This window comes from Herpailurus yagouaroundi, unplaced genomic scaffold, assembly GCF_014898765.1.
Source record: "Herpailurus yagouaroundi ecotype Mexico unplaced genomic scaffold, PumYag 77, whole genome shotgun sequence".
NCBI lineage: Eukaryota > Metazoa > Chordata > Mammalia > Carnivora > Felidae > Herpailurus > Herpailurus yagouaroundi.
The window spans coordinates 57,939,728-57,960,008 of NW_024412388.1; the positions used below are offsets into that span (position 1 = coordinate 57,939,728).

The 20,281-nt window shown below is 37.3% G+C and overlaps 1 protein-coding gene across 10 annotated transcripts in view; it reads left to right on the plus strand.

Moving 5' to 3' along the window:
• Positions 1–17,902: 17,902 nt before the first annotated feature.
• LRRC7 (leucine rich repeat containing 7) overlaps positions 17,903–20,281 on the plus strand; it is a 567,116-nt gene continuing 564,737 nt past the window's right edge. For 8 of the 10 annotated variants that reach the window (XR_005788653.1, XM_040470602.1, XM_040470604.1 and 5 more), the window contains exon 1: positions 17,904–18,654. Coding sequence is in view for 8 of the 10 variants with exons in the window: in XM_040470602.1 (XP_040326536.1) it covers positions 18,653–18,654 (2 nt within the window). In the remaining 2 variants the exon portion in view is untranslated. Of the gene's footprint in view, positions 18,655–20,281 lie in introns of all 10 variants that reach the window. The other 2 variants (XR_005788652.1, XM_040470611.1) reach the window with 2 other exon arrangements.

The following is a 20,281-nucleotide window of genomic DNA, read 5'->3' on the forward strand; positions in this document are numbered from 1 at the left end:
TAATAATTTATGATGCTGCACCAACAGATTTGCTTTTTAACTACAATTGCTAGTGCTTAAACAAATTTATCTTCTCAGCACTTTTGAGAACTTTGAGAATAATATTATATCAAACTAAGTATTATATTGATGGCTATCCAAGGATGTTACTATTTTATTCAAAATGTATACTATGTTTTCTATATAATATTCATTGTGTGACAAGAATACTATACCAATAGATTAAAATATAAACTAACTGCATAATTTCTTTTACACCAGATCCACACTAACTCCCCATTAATCAGTTAGAATGATTTTGATTTCAGGTTAGACAATGCACAACTAAAAGTGGCTTCAGATCATCTGGGTTAATAAGTGGAAGAAGATAATGGCTGAGCATAGGCAACCAACAATATCTATACCTTTCCATCTCCTAAATGAGATGCAATTTAGCCCTTTTTCTTCTAAACAACTTTATTCCCACCAAAACCTACAACTTACCTCTGGAAAATCAGACTTGTTTTCACTTACTTCAGAAGACAAGCAGGCTGTTAACACAAACCAAGGGAGGGGAGAGGAGTAGCAGGAAAATCAGTGTCCCTACAAATGAGTCACCTATAATAAAAAAGGTGACCTAATCCAGTGAATTCGACACTTTGTGATTTAACAAGTAATGTATATATATATATATATATTTTTTTTTTTAATGACATTTTCACTTAAAAATTTAAAAAATGCCTAATCGCAAATGAGAGTTCTAATGAAAAGTAATTCAGTTATAATCTACATTGATAATAGGTAGATAAGTAGAGTTTATTTTTATTTTTATATTTTTTTAATATCCTTCTGGCCCAGCACTAATCCTCAGCCTCATCTAGCTTAAGTTAGCTAAGGACACATTAGAAGTAATATCTGAACAAACTGAGGCGTTAGAGAACAAGATTTAAAAGAAATACAAATCCCTTTGTCCAAGTCATTATCATATCATTTCTTTCTAAATTCCCTCCTAGTCCCTAATTAAAATAATCCAACTTTGGTAGTCTCTTCTACATGTCTTTTAATCCATCATCTTGCCTTACTCTTATAGATCAATTAATTAATTTAGTATCTTAACACTTTTTTGAGCATATATTGCATGTAAAGCATAGTGCCACATGCTTTAGGAATATAATGATGTTCAGAACCAGTCCATTTCATTACCCTCCTCATTCCCCAATTCTTCAGGTTCCCTTAGTTTTAAAACATGTTCCTTCAAATATTAAAAATCTTACCTAAATCTTATCAGGGAAAAGGAGAAACTGTTCAGCTTAAGTTTTCCTGTTTAAATTTTTTGTGTTATTTATTCTGAGTCTGCTCTTAGTTCTTACAATAAGCTATATTTATATTCTTTGCTATATTTAGAAAAACATTTTAAAAAGTTTAACTTTAGGGGCTCCTGGGTGGCTCAGTCAGTTAAGCATCTGACTTCGGCTCAGGTCATGATCTCACGTTTTGTGAGTTCGAGCCCCGCATCAGGAGTTGTGCTTTGGAGCCTGGAGCCTGCTTCAGATTCTGTGTCCCCCTCTCTCTCTCTCTCTCTCTCTGCCCCACCCCTGCTGTGCTCTGTCTCTCTCTGTCTTTCAAAAATGAATAAGCATTAAAAAAGAAAAAGTTTAACTTTAATGTCAACTTTACAATCAGAAACATCCTCCTGTCATTTGCTTCTGGTGCTTTCTCCTTCATAGCACTTGCCACAAGAAGTGTTAAAAGGTAGCTCAATGTGCTTTTTTCCTGCTGGCCTGGAATCTCCTTGAGGACAGTCAGAGCCTGCTATTCACTATTTTATCTCTAGTACCAGGAACAATTCTTGAACAATTGTTAGAACTGAGCTAGTTTTTGTTGAAGGAATAAATGAAAGAATTCATAACCTTATTCAACGTCAACTTCTCCATTTTCTACTACTCAGTAATTAATCTGTATTAACACTACAAATATTTGTCAAGCAAAGATTGAATGAGGATGTACTACATGCCAGGCAATAGAAAGATAAAAGCTTGTGATCTCAAGGAGCTCACAGTACAGTGAAACCTATTTAATCACATTTGAAAACTTGATTTTGATTTTTAAAACAGGTAACACTGGTGCCTAACATGACTGATCACTCCTTCATACCACTCTCTGGTTATTATTTTTCTTGGAATATTTTAAATACAATTTGAACATATGAAACTGATTTACTTTAAAATCAGAGATATATACTACTTTACTGTTAAGAAATCATTCAGGCAATAGAGAAGCTGAAGGAAAAGTTTGGAAGAGGAAAAAGTCATGCAAAGTGCATTCAGGACTATTTGTGATGTCACATGCTCATGGAGCAGAAGTTAGAAAATTGCAAGCACAAATGAATGAAAAATACACCTGAACTATCCAAATAATAATCACAATCACATAGATAATATTTCTTTCTAATTATATGGTGAAATCCATAAGAATTCTTAAAGAGTATTTTTAATTGTGAAATGTAGTCTTTTTTATCTTATTCTCCAGATATCCTTCTCTTGCTTCTAAATCTTATTCAAGTTCTGGCTCTCATAAGAAGTTTTCAGTGATTCTTCTACCTAAAAATAATTCTATCTACAACACAGAATTGTCAGAAAGGATAGTAAGTTGAGAATAAAATCAAGAGATCATGGGAGAACAAATGTGTAGATCATATAAGGATTTATTTACCAAATGTATTAATCAGTTATTAGTAATTACTTTTTAAAATTAATATTTAAATATTTCCCCACTTGAGCATTCACAGTACATTTTGATGGTACTTTCTTAATGGTACTTCTTTAATGGTCCTTATCATTCTTTTCCTTGTATCAATGCTTTTATTCTCTATTAGATCACAAGATTAAATCTTACTTATCATTTACAATGAGCAAATCACTGCTCATAAAAATAAGAGAATAAATCCAAATCACTGAGTTGACTTCCATTAGTATTTTTATCATGAACAGATGGCCACAAACTTGGCTCCTCCTTCATATGAACCAAAGCAGGATTCAGTGAAATTTCACAAATTTGTTTAGTCATAGTCTGAATATCTGATTGACCCTCTGTAGATAAGCGGTTTTCCAAATTTGGTTTGGGACCATTAAAAGTTCCATAAAAATTCCCCAGATGATACATATGCACCCAATAAGTAAACATGTACAGTTCAATGACATCCATGCTCTAAGACTTATAGGTATGGGATCGTAAATATGATAAACATCCCTGCCTGCATAACACTTATACTCTAATGAGAAAGGCAGTCATTATTTGTAGTTATAATGTTTCTTGTACAAAAGGAATTAATTTTACTCCTACACTGAATTAACATTTATATATGTAAGTTAATGATAAATAAATAACAATAATTTATAAATCCTTATCTCACGCAGTCACTAAGCCCTTTTTAGGTATGGTTTTATTTAATATTCATATAATATAGACAATTAGATATCATTTTCATTTTATAAAGGGAGACATTGAGGCACTGGCATTTTTTTAATGCCAAAATTTGGGCAATAATTAGCAGAACCAGAAGCAGAACATAGAGTTGCCTGACTTCAATGTCTTATTCTTAACCTCATAACCAGTTACTTCCACTTGGTAACTTTCTCTAGTGTATCATCAGGAATTTTTTATTTGTTAATTAATTTTGTATGGCAGAGGAGAAGTTTGGGTTCCTTGAAATTTGTCTTATTTCAGCTTGTGTATAATGTCCAGGACTATAAAAACATCCAAGTTACCAAGATATTGAAAATGGGTATGTGAATAATCATAGTTCAAGAGGGCAATAAAGAGTATAAGTAGGACCCAGGACTATAAAAATATAGTCCAAGAATATTAAATTTTAGTAAGGATAATACTTCATACTTAAGTAATACTTTAGTGAGGATAGTACCTAATAAACTTAGCTGTTATTTCAAGCTGTTTCCATATTCCTTTATAAATATTTTGGGGTTGCTTGGATCAATTATAAGAATGTAATTTAAGAGACCATGTCTTAAGTTCATAACATATCTTTCTGAGAACTCCGAAAGAAAAAAAAAAAGACTCAGTTTTCTTCTCTGTCGCATAATATAGACAGAGAGGTGCCAAAACCTTTAAAGGAAATGCTTGATGCCAGAGTTTGAGAGGTTAATAATGATTTCTATGATAGACACTTGTCCCCATGTACAATAATCATAATTAGTCTCTACTGCCTAGGCTAAGAACAGGGCTGGAACATATTCTCATATTCTCCAGAACATAAATTCTGTTATGTATATTCTCTACAGGTGCACACAAGCCTGCTCTCCTAAGGAGCTTTAAGATCTCCTGAGATTTGTGAGGTATGTAGGAAACTGTTGCTTGGATTACTATTTAGCAGTGGGTGGTTTTCGACATAAATTTGCAAAGGCTTAGAAATCTTCCCTTCTATATGAAGAATTTCCTGACCACCCTTGTCTGAAGTCATAAAATACTTCCTGTTGATGTATTCTTTCAGAAGTTGTTGTGTTCTTTCATAAATTATTACTTACATTTTCAAATGTAAGAGGATCATCCTCATAGGCTGATATGACACTTTTCCCCTCTCCAGAAGTAGATTCCCCATTGCTTGTTATGAGAAATCTAAATACAATCAGCATTTCCTCAATCTAGCCCCATTTGTGAAGATTTGATGGAGTCATGTAGCTGACTCATATGTTGGCATTTGACTCCCATAATCTCACCATCTAATTTTCTTCCCCAAACTCATTCCCTGGTATATCTTCTATAATCCTACTCCAAATGGTGGCCAAAATCCTAGCCTCTACCTTCTTTGATTTCCCCTTTCTATCCGTTGTCAACACTGCCACTGCCCACTTTACTTGCAGAATAATATATTCAGTATGAGCTTCTACACTCAGCTCTTATACCCAGCTCCAATACCTCAGAAAAATAACAATAATAATACATTTATTCAGTTGTTATGAATCATCACATCCTAGAAAATAATAAGAATTATAAATAACTTATATAGATATGTATATATATACATATGTGTGTGTTTGTGTGTATGTGTGAATACATGTCAAAGGCTTTCACTCTACTTTTCTATGTTATCCATAGACCCTTGCACTGGGTAAACACTGTATTAAATATTATTTAGTTTGCTTAAATAGAATAGACCATGAGAGGGGCGCCTGGGTGGCGCAGTCGGTTAAGCGTCCGACTTCAGCCAGGTCACGGTCTCGCGGTCCGTGAGTTCGAGCCCCGCGTCGGGCTCTGGGCTGATGCCTCAGAGCCTGGAGCCTGTTTCCGATTCTGTGTCTCCCTCTCTCTCTGCCCCTCCCCCGTTCATGCTCTGTCTCTCTCTGTCCCAAAAATAAATAAACGTTGAAAAAAAATTTTTTTTTAAAAAAGAATAGACCATGAGATAAAGTAAATTAATAAAAAAAAGATTTCCTTATCTCCAATGCTTCTGGAAAGGGGTGTATTATTTATTCAGTTTTATGTTACTGGAAAGGAGAGAATCCAGTAGTCCATTTTAGTTAGGAGTTTTTCAAATACCATCTATGTGAACTTACTGGACTTTAAGCTCTTAGAAGCCAGAGACTTGGTCTATTTCATCTTCATTGTGAAAGGTCATGAGAATTTAGAGGCAGGAATTGATAGACACATCCATAATGGATGTAATTTATAAAAGAAAAAAACTTGCATGACTGCCCTGCTATGTCATGAGGAAAGTAGGACAAAGATGGGAAGGAGGAAGAGCGAAGGTATATGCACATGTTCTGCCCATGTTTGTTTGTTTGTTGTTATTGTTGCTTTGCATATGTTTCAAACCTTATCCCTGTTGCACTTTGATTTACTTTGCCTGAGAGAGAAGTTATGCAATTTATGGAAAAAAAAATCTTTAAGCTCTTGTGGTGGCATCATCAGAGAAAAGGTGTCTGGAGGTGGTGCATCACAGAACAGCTGGCTGGAGTTGCAAATAATAGACTCCTTCCTGGAAAACAAAAACTTTAAAATGGAGTCTACCTTCTGGTTGCAAATTCTTGGTATCATAATGGGGCAAGGTAACAGATACTGGTATCAACTGTACACATTGTTGAATAAACCTCATTAATTGAATAGGCATTTTTACCTTCTTCCTATTCTCTGAGAGACTCAAATGTCCACGCTGACCCGGGAGCCATGATACCGTCATTTATATTCTCCTTAAAACACTTAAAGCGTTTTGCATTAAATGTGTTGAACATCATTTTACACAATTAACCATACCTTTAGTATGAAGTAGAATTTGGAAACAGAATTCAAAGTTTTAATTTCATGGTCATTTTTATGAAAATCAGCTAACAATATAATTTCCAAAAAAAATAGATGTATTAGAAGGCATAAATATGGTGAAAGTATAAAAAGGAATTTTTTTGTTAAATAATTTTGGTACAGATTGTAATTACAAAGACACTTAAGCACACATTGTGGGTAGTATAAGCCAGCAACTTCAATTTTAAATTAAGGAGTTTTTAATGTAATAATTCTGCTACCTATATAAAATGTTGAGTTATTTCTGGGGAAGTAAAATAATCTCTTTAAATTTAATGTTACCATAAGCATAGAAATCTTAATTTATCCAGGTGTGTACTTTAGAGAAACAGGAATATTATCTTGACATATTTAAGGAATACAATACATAAAGGTTAAATAGCAATGGTAAAATCTTCCTGGTTATTTTAGATATGCATTTAACATTATAATACCTTCTTAGGCTTTAGAAGATAGTATACTCATCCAAAATCATTTATATAATGAAAGTAAACAAAACAAAACACACCGTTGCAGATTTAATACTATAAATAAATTATATTCATAAGGATTTTCATATTATCTACTTATTCTCAACCTTCCCAAATTCTTACTTGTTTTTTAAATGCCTTGTACATAAAGAAACTGTATAGAAACAAATGCTACTCATTTTTATTTGAAATATCAAGCTTAAGACAAAATAACTGACAGTAAATTATATCTAATTTTCTCTTCCTATGCAGGAACAAATACACTAAGTGATCCATGCTCAGAGATAGCAGTCTATGGCATTTTCAGACAATGAAACTAGGAAAATGCTATTGAGCTTGAAGATTACACAATGTGAACTGTCAGTGTCTGGTAGGAAGAATAAGGTTATCAAAAACCCTTTGGCAATATCTATGTAATGGCCAAATTCCTGTCTGAACACTAAAACATTCCTTTCAGTCAACTAGGTGAAGGTTAGTTTATTGATGTGGTTTAAATCCAGGAGGATATCAGACATTCTCAGATCTGTGACCTTTTTCTTGGTAGAGAAATGAGAAGGAGCTGGGGGTTGGGATTGTGGGGATATGTAATGAATTGAAAGAACTTCAACACTTTTCCTTTTACCCCTAAAGTCTCATGGGATTTAACTAAAAACTGATTTTCTGTGGGGAAGATTTTGATTTCTGTACTGTTATCTTATTCCCGGTTATTTTCTTGCCACAGGTAGAAGATAGGATGAAATGAGACCATCTTATCCACTTACAAGTAATAAGGTAAACCCTCTGCATTTCAAATTTCATAAGAAGACATGCTTAACCTCAATTTAATAATTATTGCAGATATGCAAGTAATGAAATGTGCTTGTCTATTAGATTGGGAAGGTTTAAAAGATGACTGATACCCAAGATCAACAGTGGTGTGAAAAAACAAGAATTATGATGCACAATTTATGACAACATGAATTAGTTTAACATTTTTGAGACGGATTTTGGTACCATATATCAATTTTTACATATTATCATTTTCAGTAATACTATAACAATTACAATATGACTATATTTTATATTATTATTAATATATGTTTATATTATTATAAAATGTTTAGTTTATCAATATTTCAAAAAATATATGCTACATATTCTCACATAAGAATACAAATACATGTGTACATGGAAATGCATTACAAAATTGTTATAATGGTGAAAAAATTACAAGTCACCAATAGCATTAATAGGAAAGAGGTTGCATAAATTATGGTATATCCATGGGATGGGATTCTATAAATCCTAAGAGAAAAGGAGATTACTATATTGAAACTGAAATAGAAGGATATTTCACTATATGTTATTCAGCAAAGAGCATGTTATAAGGCAACATACATAGTAAGAATACCTTTCTGCAAGATAAAATTAATAATATAGCTGTATATTACTATATGCTGAGAAAAATTCAGAAGGATACACCATTGTAATAAATAAATGTAGCTATTTCAAGGGAAGAGGTTATAGAGCATTTTAATATTTTACTTCATAAGACTTCTGCATTTCCTGGGATTTTAACAATAAATATATATTTCTTCTATGATCAGAAAAGAATGAAAATATAAAAATGTCTGTCAGAGAAACAATTAGGTAATATTTAACATGTTCTTTAACAATGCTATGTTGTTACTAGTCTCTTTTTCTTCCATAATTTTCTAGATTACTGAATTCACTGCTATATCTTTATCAAAGAGTCCATGTATTCCAAACGGGGCTAAATTTGCATGTTTTTTTCTTTTATGTCTCATATTTAAACTTTTAATTGGTAGATAAACACCGTTCGTGATTCAAGTTATTTGTGATACTGCTATCAGGGGAGTTGGCTTTAATCAAATAATAACTGAATGCTATCTCATAGTTGGACCTGTAATAATAATAATAATAATAATAAATTTCATTTAGTAGAACGTGTTCACTCTCTAACTGATGAAGATAACTGGTATTGAAAGAGATTTGTGCCTACACTGACCCTGAAGATATATTAGGGAAATCAAAAAATAACTAAATGTGTTTTTGTTTATTTTACTTAAAATCTATCAGTCAGTAGTGTCACCACACTATCATTTGTAACATCATGGTGGCAAAGCTCATACCCACTGCTACCACTTATAATAGCATGCTCTACAAAAAAGAAGTAAACAAATGCTATTTCAGCTAATTCAACATTTTGACAATGAAAATATCACCTCAAAAATTGTCTTGTAAACAGATAAATTAGTTCCACTTCCAAAGTATGGCAGCCTAAATATCATGAAAATACTTGAACAAAATATCTAGAAATGCTGGAGCAAAATACCAAACTGCTTTTATTTATTATTTTGCGGACAGAGAAATTCCAAAAATAAGATAATTTCTTAGAGGTCAAAAATTCAGAGAAAACAGAAAATTATAGTGATAAGAAGCATTTAATTAAAAAAAAGAAAAAAGAAAAAAGTTGAGAGGGTATGTTGCCTGGTTGGCTTGGTTGGTAGACCATATGACTCTTGATCCTGTGGTTCTGAGTTCAAGCACCACATTAGGTGTACAGATTACTTTAAAAAAAAGATGGGGCGCCTGGGTGGCTCGGTCGGTTAAGCGTCCGACTTCGGCTCAGGTCATGATCTCACGGTCCGTGAGTTCGAGCCCCGCGTCGGGCTCTGTGCTGACAGCTCAGAGCCTGGAGCCTGCTTCAGATTCTGTGTCTCCCTCTCTCTGCCCCTCCCCTGTTCATGCTCTGTCTCTCTCTGTCTCAAAAATAAATAAACGTTAAAAAAAAAAGAAGAAGAAGAAGCATTAAATATTTAACTCCTCTGAAGGCATTATGCCACTCAGTAATCTAGAATGTGCCTATTAACAGGCAGCTAAATAGGATACTAGACCTTTTGCTTAAGAAAGATGGGAGTTATGGGCACTTGGGTGGCTTAGTTGGTTAAGCGTCTGACTTTGGTTCAGGTCATGATCTTGTGGTTTGTGAGTTCAAGCCCTGCATCCGGCTCTGTGCTGACTGCTCAGAACCTGGCGCCTGCCTGGGATTCTGTGTCTCCCTCTCTCTCTGCCCCTCCCCTATTCACGCTCTGTCTCTTAATACTAAATAAACATTTAAAAATTTTTTTAAAAAGAGAAAGATGGGAGTTAACTGAGACCTCTATTTAGAAGGTGGGAAACACATGAAGACCTACATTTTTACTAAAAGGTTAATTTAAAATTATCTACCCCTGGTAAACAGGGATTACCAGGTACATTATCTGCTTCACTCTTGGCTCTGAGTGGAGAAAAAAGTCTTTCTCTGAGAATTTATCATCACAGCCATCTCCTTTTGATCACTTGGGACTTATTTGGGTGGCCTGGGAAACCCATAGAAGTTATTTGGGTAGCTAGCTCTTCAGGGCACCTGAAAAAACAAATATAGATCCTTCTTGGAGGAAAACATCTTCAGCCCAAGGTTCACATTATTTCCACATGTAACATCTAACTGAAAATGAGCTCAGAATCCAAGGTGATATACCACCCTGAATAAGAAAATAAGTCAGCACCCCAAATTAGACCCCTTGAACTTCAGATATTAAAACAAGTAGACACAGAATGTACTATAAAAGAAGGAATCAAAAACAGTAAGAAACATGACACTTTCAGAAAAGATCAGAAAATTTTGATACATAAAATAGATTTTGAAATATAAATATAGTTAGTGAGATTAAAAACATAATCATGGGTTAAATATTACATTAGATAATTGAAGAATTAGTCAACTGGGAGAAAAAGCACACAAATTTACACAAAATGTAGCACAGAGAGATGAAAGGAAAAAATGTTAAAGAGTGGTTAAGAGACATGGAAGATAAGGAAACAGGATAGGCAATGATGGAGAGGCAAAATATATCCAGAGAAAGGCTTCATTTTTTTCCAAAATGAATTTTTAATTCATAGCAGCATAAAAAATAATAAAGGAAATAACATTAGATAAAATCTAGGAAATAAAAGAAAGGAAACCATTCCTAAAAACATCAGTACTCACAGACAAAAAGAAAATATCTAATAGCAAGAATGAAAGAAATGATTGGCTACAAATATTGAGGGCAAATATTTCTTTTTTTTTTTAATTTTTTTTTTCAACGTTTATTTATTTTTGGGACAGAGAGAGACAGAGCATGAACAGGGAAGGGGCAGAGAGAGAGGGAGACACAGAATCGGAAACAGGCTCCAGGCTCTGAGCCATCAGCCCAGAGCCCGACGCGGGGCTCGAACTCACGGACCGCGAGATCGTGACCTGGCTGAAGTCGGACGCTTAACCGACTGCGCCACCCAGGCGCCCCGAGGGCAAATATTTCAGCAGCAACAATGAACACCAAAACCCATGAAGTAATATCTACAAAATACTGAGGAATAATAACCGTCAACTTTGAATTGTACACTAGTTAGATTATTATTGAAAAATAAGGTGTAAGAAAGATTTTAATCTAACATAAAATTTTGGAATTTGAGTTTTTATAATTACATATTGTAAGATATCAGGTGAAAACTGTTAGGGAGAAAAATTCACTGAAATAAAATGTTATCAAAATCCATACAATAGGAAGTTATTCTTATTAATCAATAGTATCAAGACTCTATTTTGAACTTTGGCTATATTCCATGCTAAATATTACCATTCTGAAACATACTGAAATAGTCTAGTATGATTTATGTACTGAAAGGCATTTCTTTGGCCTTGAAGTAAACAAAATAGTGAGACCTAACCAAAAAATGCTTGGCTCCTGACTACATAAGATGTCTCACCCATTCCATGCTGCTTTTACTAAAAATAAGTAATTTAATCAACTCATCAAATTGTTTGGCACCACCATTTGACTATTTTCTCAGGCAAATAGACTGACAAGATTGTGCAGACTGAAAAAGAGAAAAAAACTTATAAAACAAAATTACCAAAGTTGTCACAGCTTGATATATCTTTCTATAATTAAATTAGGATTTAATTCTATTTAAATTTACCTTCAACATTTCCATCTCTCTTTAGATGTTATCTTACATAACAAAAACATACTCATAATATTTTTTTCTGGCTATGTCTATTTTCTCATCATTGAATGGAAAACTGTTCTTTCCTAGGAATTATTTTTCTGGACCAGAGCAAATTCATGATACTATAATTGAAGTCCAAGACTTGTGTTATATAAGAAAACAATTACAGATGGGCCAATATGACTTCATAATATTGACCATAGCAAGGCACTATTCTATCAGTTATTTGATGGGAAACTTGAAAAAACTTAATGGTAACTAATTTTTCAGTTATCCATCTGAAGATAGGACAAAGCACAAAGCAGAAAAAGAACAATGAATTTTTTTTTGTCCTAACTTCTAAGGAAAGATAATTAGCATTTCTACATAGAAAACCTGGTTTAGCATAGAAAAAAAAAATTAGCATTGCACAGATTCCTTAGATTAAAGGATTATATCATTTTAAGGGAAGTAGAGTGTTATATATGATCTGGATTGTGTGTACATGTAATCTTCTGAACTCTGGCTCATTATGCAGTTTGAATTCCTATATTTGCAAACCACTGGAAGTTCTTCAGTAGCTTATAGTTGTATTAAAAAAAAAAACTTTGCTGGGAAGAACATCAATTTCCTACCTGTTTTTATAATTCTTTCTTCAATTAATAATAATGTACTATATTAAAATTTAAGAACATATGACTATACAATTGTAGAATCATAAAGACCTTTTAGGATGCTTCAACTATAAATATAAATGTTAGAATGAAATGTGTATTTAAATTTTGTACATAGATATGAAACTACCTAGAGATAACAAAGATGTTCTCAATAAATTTTTATGCATAATATGTTAGATAACTCACATGCATTGCTTTTAAAAAGAGATTTTATTCCTGTCAGTTGGTCTTTTTCCTCACATGTTATCTAAGATAACCTTCCTGTTGGACTACTGGCATGATACATTTAGTCTGAACTGCTTATGAGAGAGAATTGCCAATTTTATACAGCACTAGACAGAGCAAGGTCTTGGGATTTCACATCTGTTATCAAGATATCTGTGGTGTGAAAAACATTAAAGAAGCTCTCATGGATCTATACCATGCTTATAAATCAATATCCCAAAAGAAAGGATGAAGAAAAGTCAAAGACATTTTAAAGAAGAACAAGACGAGATGCCATGTTCTTCCTATATATCAGTATCAATTATGTAATGACAGCAATTTAGAACAGCTTTTAATTGAGACAGTATAGCAAGACAGATGGAACCAAATGCACAGGCCAAAAATTGACCAATAAGCTGGTATATGATAGAGGAGGCGTCAGTTTCTCATGAGGAAAAAAATGGAAACAAAAATTGATCCCTTACCTCACACCATATACACAATCAATTTCAGATGGTTTAAAGTCTGAAAGTAAAACATTAAAATTATGAAGCTTTTGGAATATAGTATAGAAAAAAGGTATTTTTAATGTTGGGATAGCAAAGGTTTTGTTAAATTAAATGCACAGCATATATCATAAAGAAAAATGCTGGTAAAGTTAACAATACTAAGTTAAAACTTCTTTTCATAAAAACATCATGTTAAGGGCACCTGCATGGCTCAATTGGTTAAGCATCCAACTCTTGATCTCAGCTCAGGTCATGACTTAGTTCAGGTCATCATCTGAAGGATCATGCCCCGCATCAGGTTCTGCACCGATAGCATGGAGCCTCCTTGGGACTGTCTTTACCCTTCTCTCAATCAATCTCTCTCTCTCTCTCTCTCTCTCTCTCTCTCTCTCTCTCTCTCTCCCTTTCTCTGCTCTCCCTCTCTCTTCCCCTCCCTTGTGCTCACATGCTCTCTCTCTCTCTCAAAATGAATAAAATAAATAACATAAAAAAACATATTAACCATATTAAGAGTGATAATTAAAGGTGAAAAATAACTGACAAAGGATTAGAAAGTAGGTCACACACACACACACTCCCCCAAAATTGAAATGAGTGAGGTATAGAAACCAAGAAATTCAAACTGGAAATGTGGATTATTAATAAACCTATGAAAAGGTGTTCAATCTATTAAGTAACCAGGAAATTATGCATTTAAACCATAATGAAATAACCATTTCACAACCCTAAGACTAGAGAATGTGAAAATATCTGATAATACCAAGAACTAACGAGATGTGGTTCAAGGGAGACTCTCATAAATGATAGTAAAGAAGTAAACTGAAAAGAATTTAATACTGAATATACTCTACAACACAAGAAGTCTACTTGTAGGTGACATGTAAACTAGAAAAACGCATACACATACATAAAGAGATAAAAAGAGATAAAAACAAACATGTTCACATCACTTATGAAAGCAAAAATTGTCATCAGAATGTGAATATGATAAATTTATCCAATCAACTATCATACAGCAGTAAAAATTAGTGAACTAGAGTGACACCTATTAAGATCAATTATTCTTAGAAACACAACATATTTTAAAATATCAAAAGCAAGTTGCAAAAGAATGCATACTACATTATATTATTTATACAAGGATTAAATTTCCAAAGCAATGCAAAAACATCATTAGCAGTAAAAGTGCGTGAGATTTATTTATGTGCAAAGGTATAAATAAACACAAAATTTAGGAATGAGGTTACCTCTGAGGGGTGAGGAGGCAGAAATAGAAGAATGAGAGAGGAAGCTTCACTCTTTCCCTCTTCAGGTGTGTGGTAAGTACATCAGTGTTCATTGTATTTTGTATACCTTAAATATGCAAATTAATGTTTAAAAATAATTATCCAGATAGATTAAAAACCACAACAAAGAAGCATTCACTTTAGCTAGAACAGGTTGTTAATCTGAGAGATTAGTTTCACAGTAAAGGCCATGTAACTAATTTGAGGAAGAATTTTAATGATTCCTACTTCGTATTCAGAGCTTCTCCCCAGCTTTTCAAAAGCTAACCACAACAATGCAGCACTTCCTATCCTTCTTGTAACCCACTGATACTGATCATTATTATTAATAAACCTATGAAAAGGTGCTCAATCTATTAAGTAACCAGGAAATTCTGCATTTAAACCATAATGAAATAACCATTTCACAATCCTAAGACTAGAGAACGTGAAAATATCTGATAATACCAAGAACTACTGAGATGTGGTTCAAGGGAGACTCTCATAAATGATAGTAAAAAAGTAAAAATAACTACCAAACTCCTACAGCTGTTTCAAATTTTAAACATGTTTGTCTATTTTCCCAACGACCATTATCTAAGCTATTAACAGTTGGTAAAGCTAAAAGTGTTGTGCTTCCCATAGTAGTTTTACTTTAATGAGGAATTGCCAGAGAGGAAATCTTTTAAGACAAGGGTGACATTTCAGGCTTCCAAAGAGAAATATTAGGAAGATGGCTGGCACTAGATTGTTTAACATCACAATATGTCTTTATTCTCTAGGAATTTAATCCTGGGAATAGATTATCATTTCAAAAATTGTAGTAGTGTGAGTAAAAGGGATTGATTAACAATTTACAAAATTTTATAGGGGTGATGTCTAGCCATTCATACATGTAATCTGAACGGCTAATCTGTTAAAACTACCTCAATCTAATTTTTGAAATTGTTGTTATTTCTGCTTTTAGACCTCTGCTTGAGTGACAGCCTAAGGGTATTCATTCATCTTTCTCCAATTATCACACAGTCATCTGCATTTCCAGAGGGTTGATGACAGAACAACTTGGAGTTTAAAGACAGCACCTGTATTTGCATTTCAATAGTTCCATAATTCTATGAAAGCATTGACATCTCTTCAGTGTGCCTCATTGTTTAAATAGTGAAGGTAGCCACATTTTGTTCAAGATTCATAAATCTTAGAAAAAAAAATAGGCCATAGTATCCAAAGCCTCTTCTACAGAAAATATTCATCTCCCTCCTTTTCTTTTTTTAAATGCTAAAATTATGTTTGTTAAAAACCATAGGTACTACATCCCATCTGTACATATATAAAAACTTTTATCCATTTGGGTCTTTATAACCTGAAATCAAGGTTCGAGGATAAAATAAAAGGAAAAGGAGGACATATAGTTTGAAGTATATTAAAAGGACATCATCAATTTTTAATTTGGAGTTTCAAAACATCTGTCTCCCTATTGGGAAGGAACAAGTTTGTTTTGAGTTAGGGACACAGTTCCACGTAACACAAGGGAGGTAACTTTATTGGTGGGTATGTAAGCAGTTACTTATAGTCAATTATGATTTTAAGTAGAATGATTTTTGTCAAATATTTTGGTACAAGAGAATGAATCCTAGAGGAAAAATAAGAAATTCCGAGTTCAAATACAAGGCACCTGGGGACCTTTCTGAGTTGAGCCTTTGTACCCTTCCTGTAAGTGTAGATAACATTATCCACCAAGTACTTTTAGGAAAGTGAAAATTCTGTGTAAACTATATCAAAAAAACCCTGGAAGTTTATAAAAGACTGCACAATTGTGTAATTGTTGTGTGAGGTTAGTTTTTTATATTTTCAATCAGTACCTAAAATTTTTCATCTCACTGCATCCAGCTGAGACACTGAGATGCGGTAATACGTTTACAAGGACAAAACTATGGGTGGAAAAGAATAGAGCTCCACAGAGGTCAATTCAAAAATTTGTCATTTTAACATTCTTTTTCCACCTCCTTGCCATTTCAGAACCGTTCCTCTGTGGTGTTTTATAATACATTTTAAAAATGATCTGACTTTTTAAAACATATTCTCTCTTCCACATGCAAATGATATCAAATACTGGCAAGGTGTCCTTAAAAGTCAGCCCACCTTCATGGCCCAGGTAAAGTGGGAAATAATCCTTATTCTTGGTACTCTGCAGATTAGATGTCAATCTCGGAAGTATCTTCCTAGGTAATCCCAGCAGCCAGGAAGGTTTTTGACCTTGAAGATTTTAGCATTGCAAATCTAAGAATATAAGCAAGTGCATTTTCTTTTTAGCAAACTCTGAGTTTACATCCACCCCAGAATGGCAATTGAATGCCATGCAGCCTGACTGTATTCTTAGGAAATGGAGATTCTTTCTCTTCCATGTGGAGGAAACAAAAAAAACCCTATAGCCTATATTGCACAAAAGAATGATTCCAGGATAACAAATCCAGTTTCAAAGAGAATTCATCAGATGGGTTTAAAGAATAAAATAGAAGTCTAAAAATAGTACTAACTTCATCAGTATGTTTCTTAACATATTGCTGCTTATAAGAGTTTAAAGAGAAGTGTGTGAGAATAAAGTGTCTGTGTGTGCCTTTATGTGAAGGAGCTAGGAGTGTGTGTGAGAGTGTATGCTCATGGCAGGAGGAGTGGCGGTGAAACCATGAAGGGTAGTTGGGAAACCCCTTCTCTTTTTGCGCACTCCCAGGGTAGCAGCCCTGGCCACAGAATGAGAAGGAAATGTCAGAGCAGGCACAAAGGTCGCTGCCTTGACTGATGTGAAGTGACCGACCCGCAAGCAGAGACTTTTCTCCTTGGCAGCCAACAACCTGCAGCAGGAAAGGCGGGCGGGGGAGGAAACCCCGAGGAGGCGCTCCTGGCCGCCTCTTTGCTGAGATAGCAGGAGCAGCAGCCTGCGGAGCCACGAGCGCAGCGTCACTGAGCTGGTGCGGGTGCAGGGGCGCTCAGGGAGGCGCAGAGGCCCGGAGCCGCTACAGCCTCGGAGTCGCCCGCGCTGCAGGACGCCGCGCCGCGCCGCGCCGCGCCACTCGAGCGCCACGGGCCAGTCCGGCAGCAGGAGGAGCCGTTGGCGGAGCGCTGCCCTGCACGGTTCCTTGAGCACCTGCCTAGCCCACCGCGAGCTACGGGAGGAACCCAGAGATCTCGGCCTTTTGTCCCGTTCTCTAAAAGCAGCTTGTGAGCAAGCCCGGAGAAGGCGAGCATCTCAGTTCTCCGCCGGACTGGGATTTTTCTTCTCAATTTGGGGGAGCCCGTGTGTAGAGGTCAGAGAGGCAGGCGAGGATCCTCAAAAAGGGGCCGAGGGCTGTGAAAGTGGGCACCCCCTCTTATCACTGGAAAATCTCCTTGACATTTTTCACACTTTGAGGCAGCTGCAGCTGGTGTCGTCGGAAAAGGGGGTGGGAAAAAAGAGAGGGGGCGGGGAGAGCCGGGAGACACAGCCAAGAGCCACGAGCGGCGCCTCCTCGCCTGCCAAGCCTGGCACCTGTGCGCCGAGCCACTGCACGGAGGAGGACCCCACTCCAGGAGAACCTCGGGCTTGAAACCACGGACACCCAGCCCCTGGGCAGCGGGTTCTCGCCGGAGGGACCTGCAACCGCCCTCTCGGACCGCCGCTGTCGCCTGCAGACGCGGGAGCGCTCGGCCCCTTAGAGCCGCCACTGCGCCGGGTCCTCGGGGATTCTTGCCCAGCGGCAGGCAGGGTGTGTTAGAGTTGGGTGCACGATTCGCCTTCTCTGCTCGCCTCTTCTCCGCCCGGGATTTATTGTCTGTGGAGCCTTCTGGGGGTGGGGAGGTAGCTGCGCCTCCGCCACCGCTGCCGCCGCCGCCGCCGCTGCTGCTGCTGCTGCTGCGGTCGCTAACGCGGCGCGCAGGGCAGGCGGAGGCAAGGGAGTGAATGCGCTCCTGCCTCCCTGGCCGACGCTTTGGGCTTCCCCTCAGCCGCTTCCCGCCGGAACCTCTCCAGCCGTTCACCTGAAGGGCACCGGCATCATGGTCTAACGCGGCACCTGGCTGGAATCCCCTTTCTCCTCGTCTTCCTCCTCCTACTCCACCCTCCTCTCTTCCTCCGAGGACCCTCGTGCCCACTCCACTGCGGACCCCCGAACACTTTAAGGAATAAGCCTTGGCAGCTGCACGATTCACTCTCTCTGGAACCTCATGGGCAGTTTCTCCCGCCGGCGATGTGAGTAGAACACTCTTGTTTCGTGGCCAGTGGGGGCTGCGGGGGCCTCGCGGTTTTTGGCCTCGGCGACCGTGAGCGCCCGAGGTGTGGGACATAAGCCCCCGCGGGGGGGGAGGGGTGTGGGGGGAGGACACGAGTCTTCAGCGCTCTCAGGGAGCTGCTCGAGAGGTGGCCCGCGGAGGCGGCGGGGATGTGGTAGGTTGCGGGGCATTTGGAAATGGGTGCTGGCTGTGTGGGTGCATGGGAGCACCGAGTGGCCTGGGCTGGCGGGAGACCCTAAAGGGTTACATACTGCGAAAAGGAAAGGTAAAAAGCCAGTGTTGGACGCTGGTGCTGGGACCATTGGTGCAGCTGAGGTTAGTCTTAGCTCCTCTTTATTATCTTGGGTATCTCCTGTAAGCTTTTTCTTGGAGGTGTTTGAGGGATGAAGCGCCCGTTTGATCGTGTCACACACGCACACACACACACACGCGCGCACACGCACACACACACACACACACACACACACTTGTGGAAGGTCGCATTTGTCCCTTTATCTTGGAAGGTGTAGTATTACTGTTTGGTGTTCGGTTGTTTGGCAAATGCAATTAGAAAATCTTTATGCCTTTGGAATTGAAGGGAAAGGGTGGGGTTTGTTGGGGGGGGGGGGCTGGAGGGGAAGAGGAGTATGACAGATTGGAGGACAGAAAGAAGTGGGTAGCAATGGAGTGAAAGCTTTTCCAGGGAGTCAGGGAGAATGATGCCTCTCTCCCCTTAAGCTAGACAACTCCTACCCACACATCTCCTTTGTGTTGCAAGGCGAAGCTGGTGAACCTGCAGGATTCCCAGTCCCAGAGCTGGGCCCCCTTCAGCATCTTGCCTCCTCCTCTTAGAGTCATTAAGGATGCAGGACTAGTTTCGGATCCTACATTGAAAGAGGGAGGGAAGCACATTAACATTACGGTAATCATGGCATCCTAGCTCATGGACAATTAGATTGGTTCCCGAAGGTCTCTAGTCTCACAGTTTGCAGACTCAAGAATGCGGGTGAGGGGATAGGGGTTGAACAAAATGCCTTTTAAAATAGTGTGACTTCATAACGGAGATGGCTGCAAAACTGCTTCATTATACTACTTCTTGGCCATCAGGGCTGAATAAAGGACCCGCCTCCGCCCTCTCCCTCACTGTCTCCTCCCCACCAAGTCACAAAGCGAACGGGCTGGGCGAGAGGGCACATCGCCAGGCAGAAAAGGGAAGGGGTCACTTTCACAACTCCCGGGAATCGGCTTCAGAATGCAACCATCTGCGACTCCCACGTTCCTTTCGAAGTTCTCCTTCAAAGGGGATTAGAAATGATGGGGGAGGGGTCAGTGAGACATAAAGGTTCTCCACCTGCGCTTTTCGATTACTTTCCCATCACACTTTCAACACACTGAATTTACCTGCAGTGGTAACTGGGTCAGCACGTAAATATGTGTACCTGTATACACTGAAATGTAGCTCTTTTGATAGATTAAAAGCAATTCGCATGACAGCATATTTTAACCTTGGCAAAATTTCTAAGCACAATAGAGATTTTTATAGCGTGGGCGAGAAGAGTGCATTCCAGCGAAAGCAGGACACGTGATCTCTCCGACGGGAGAGATAC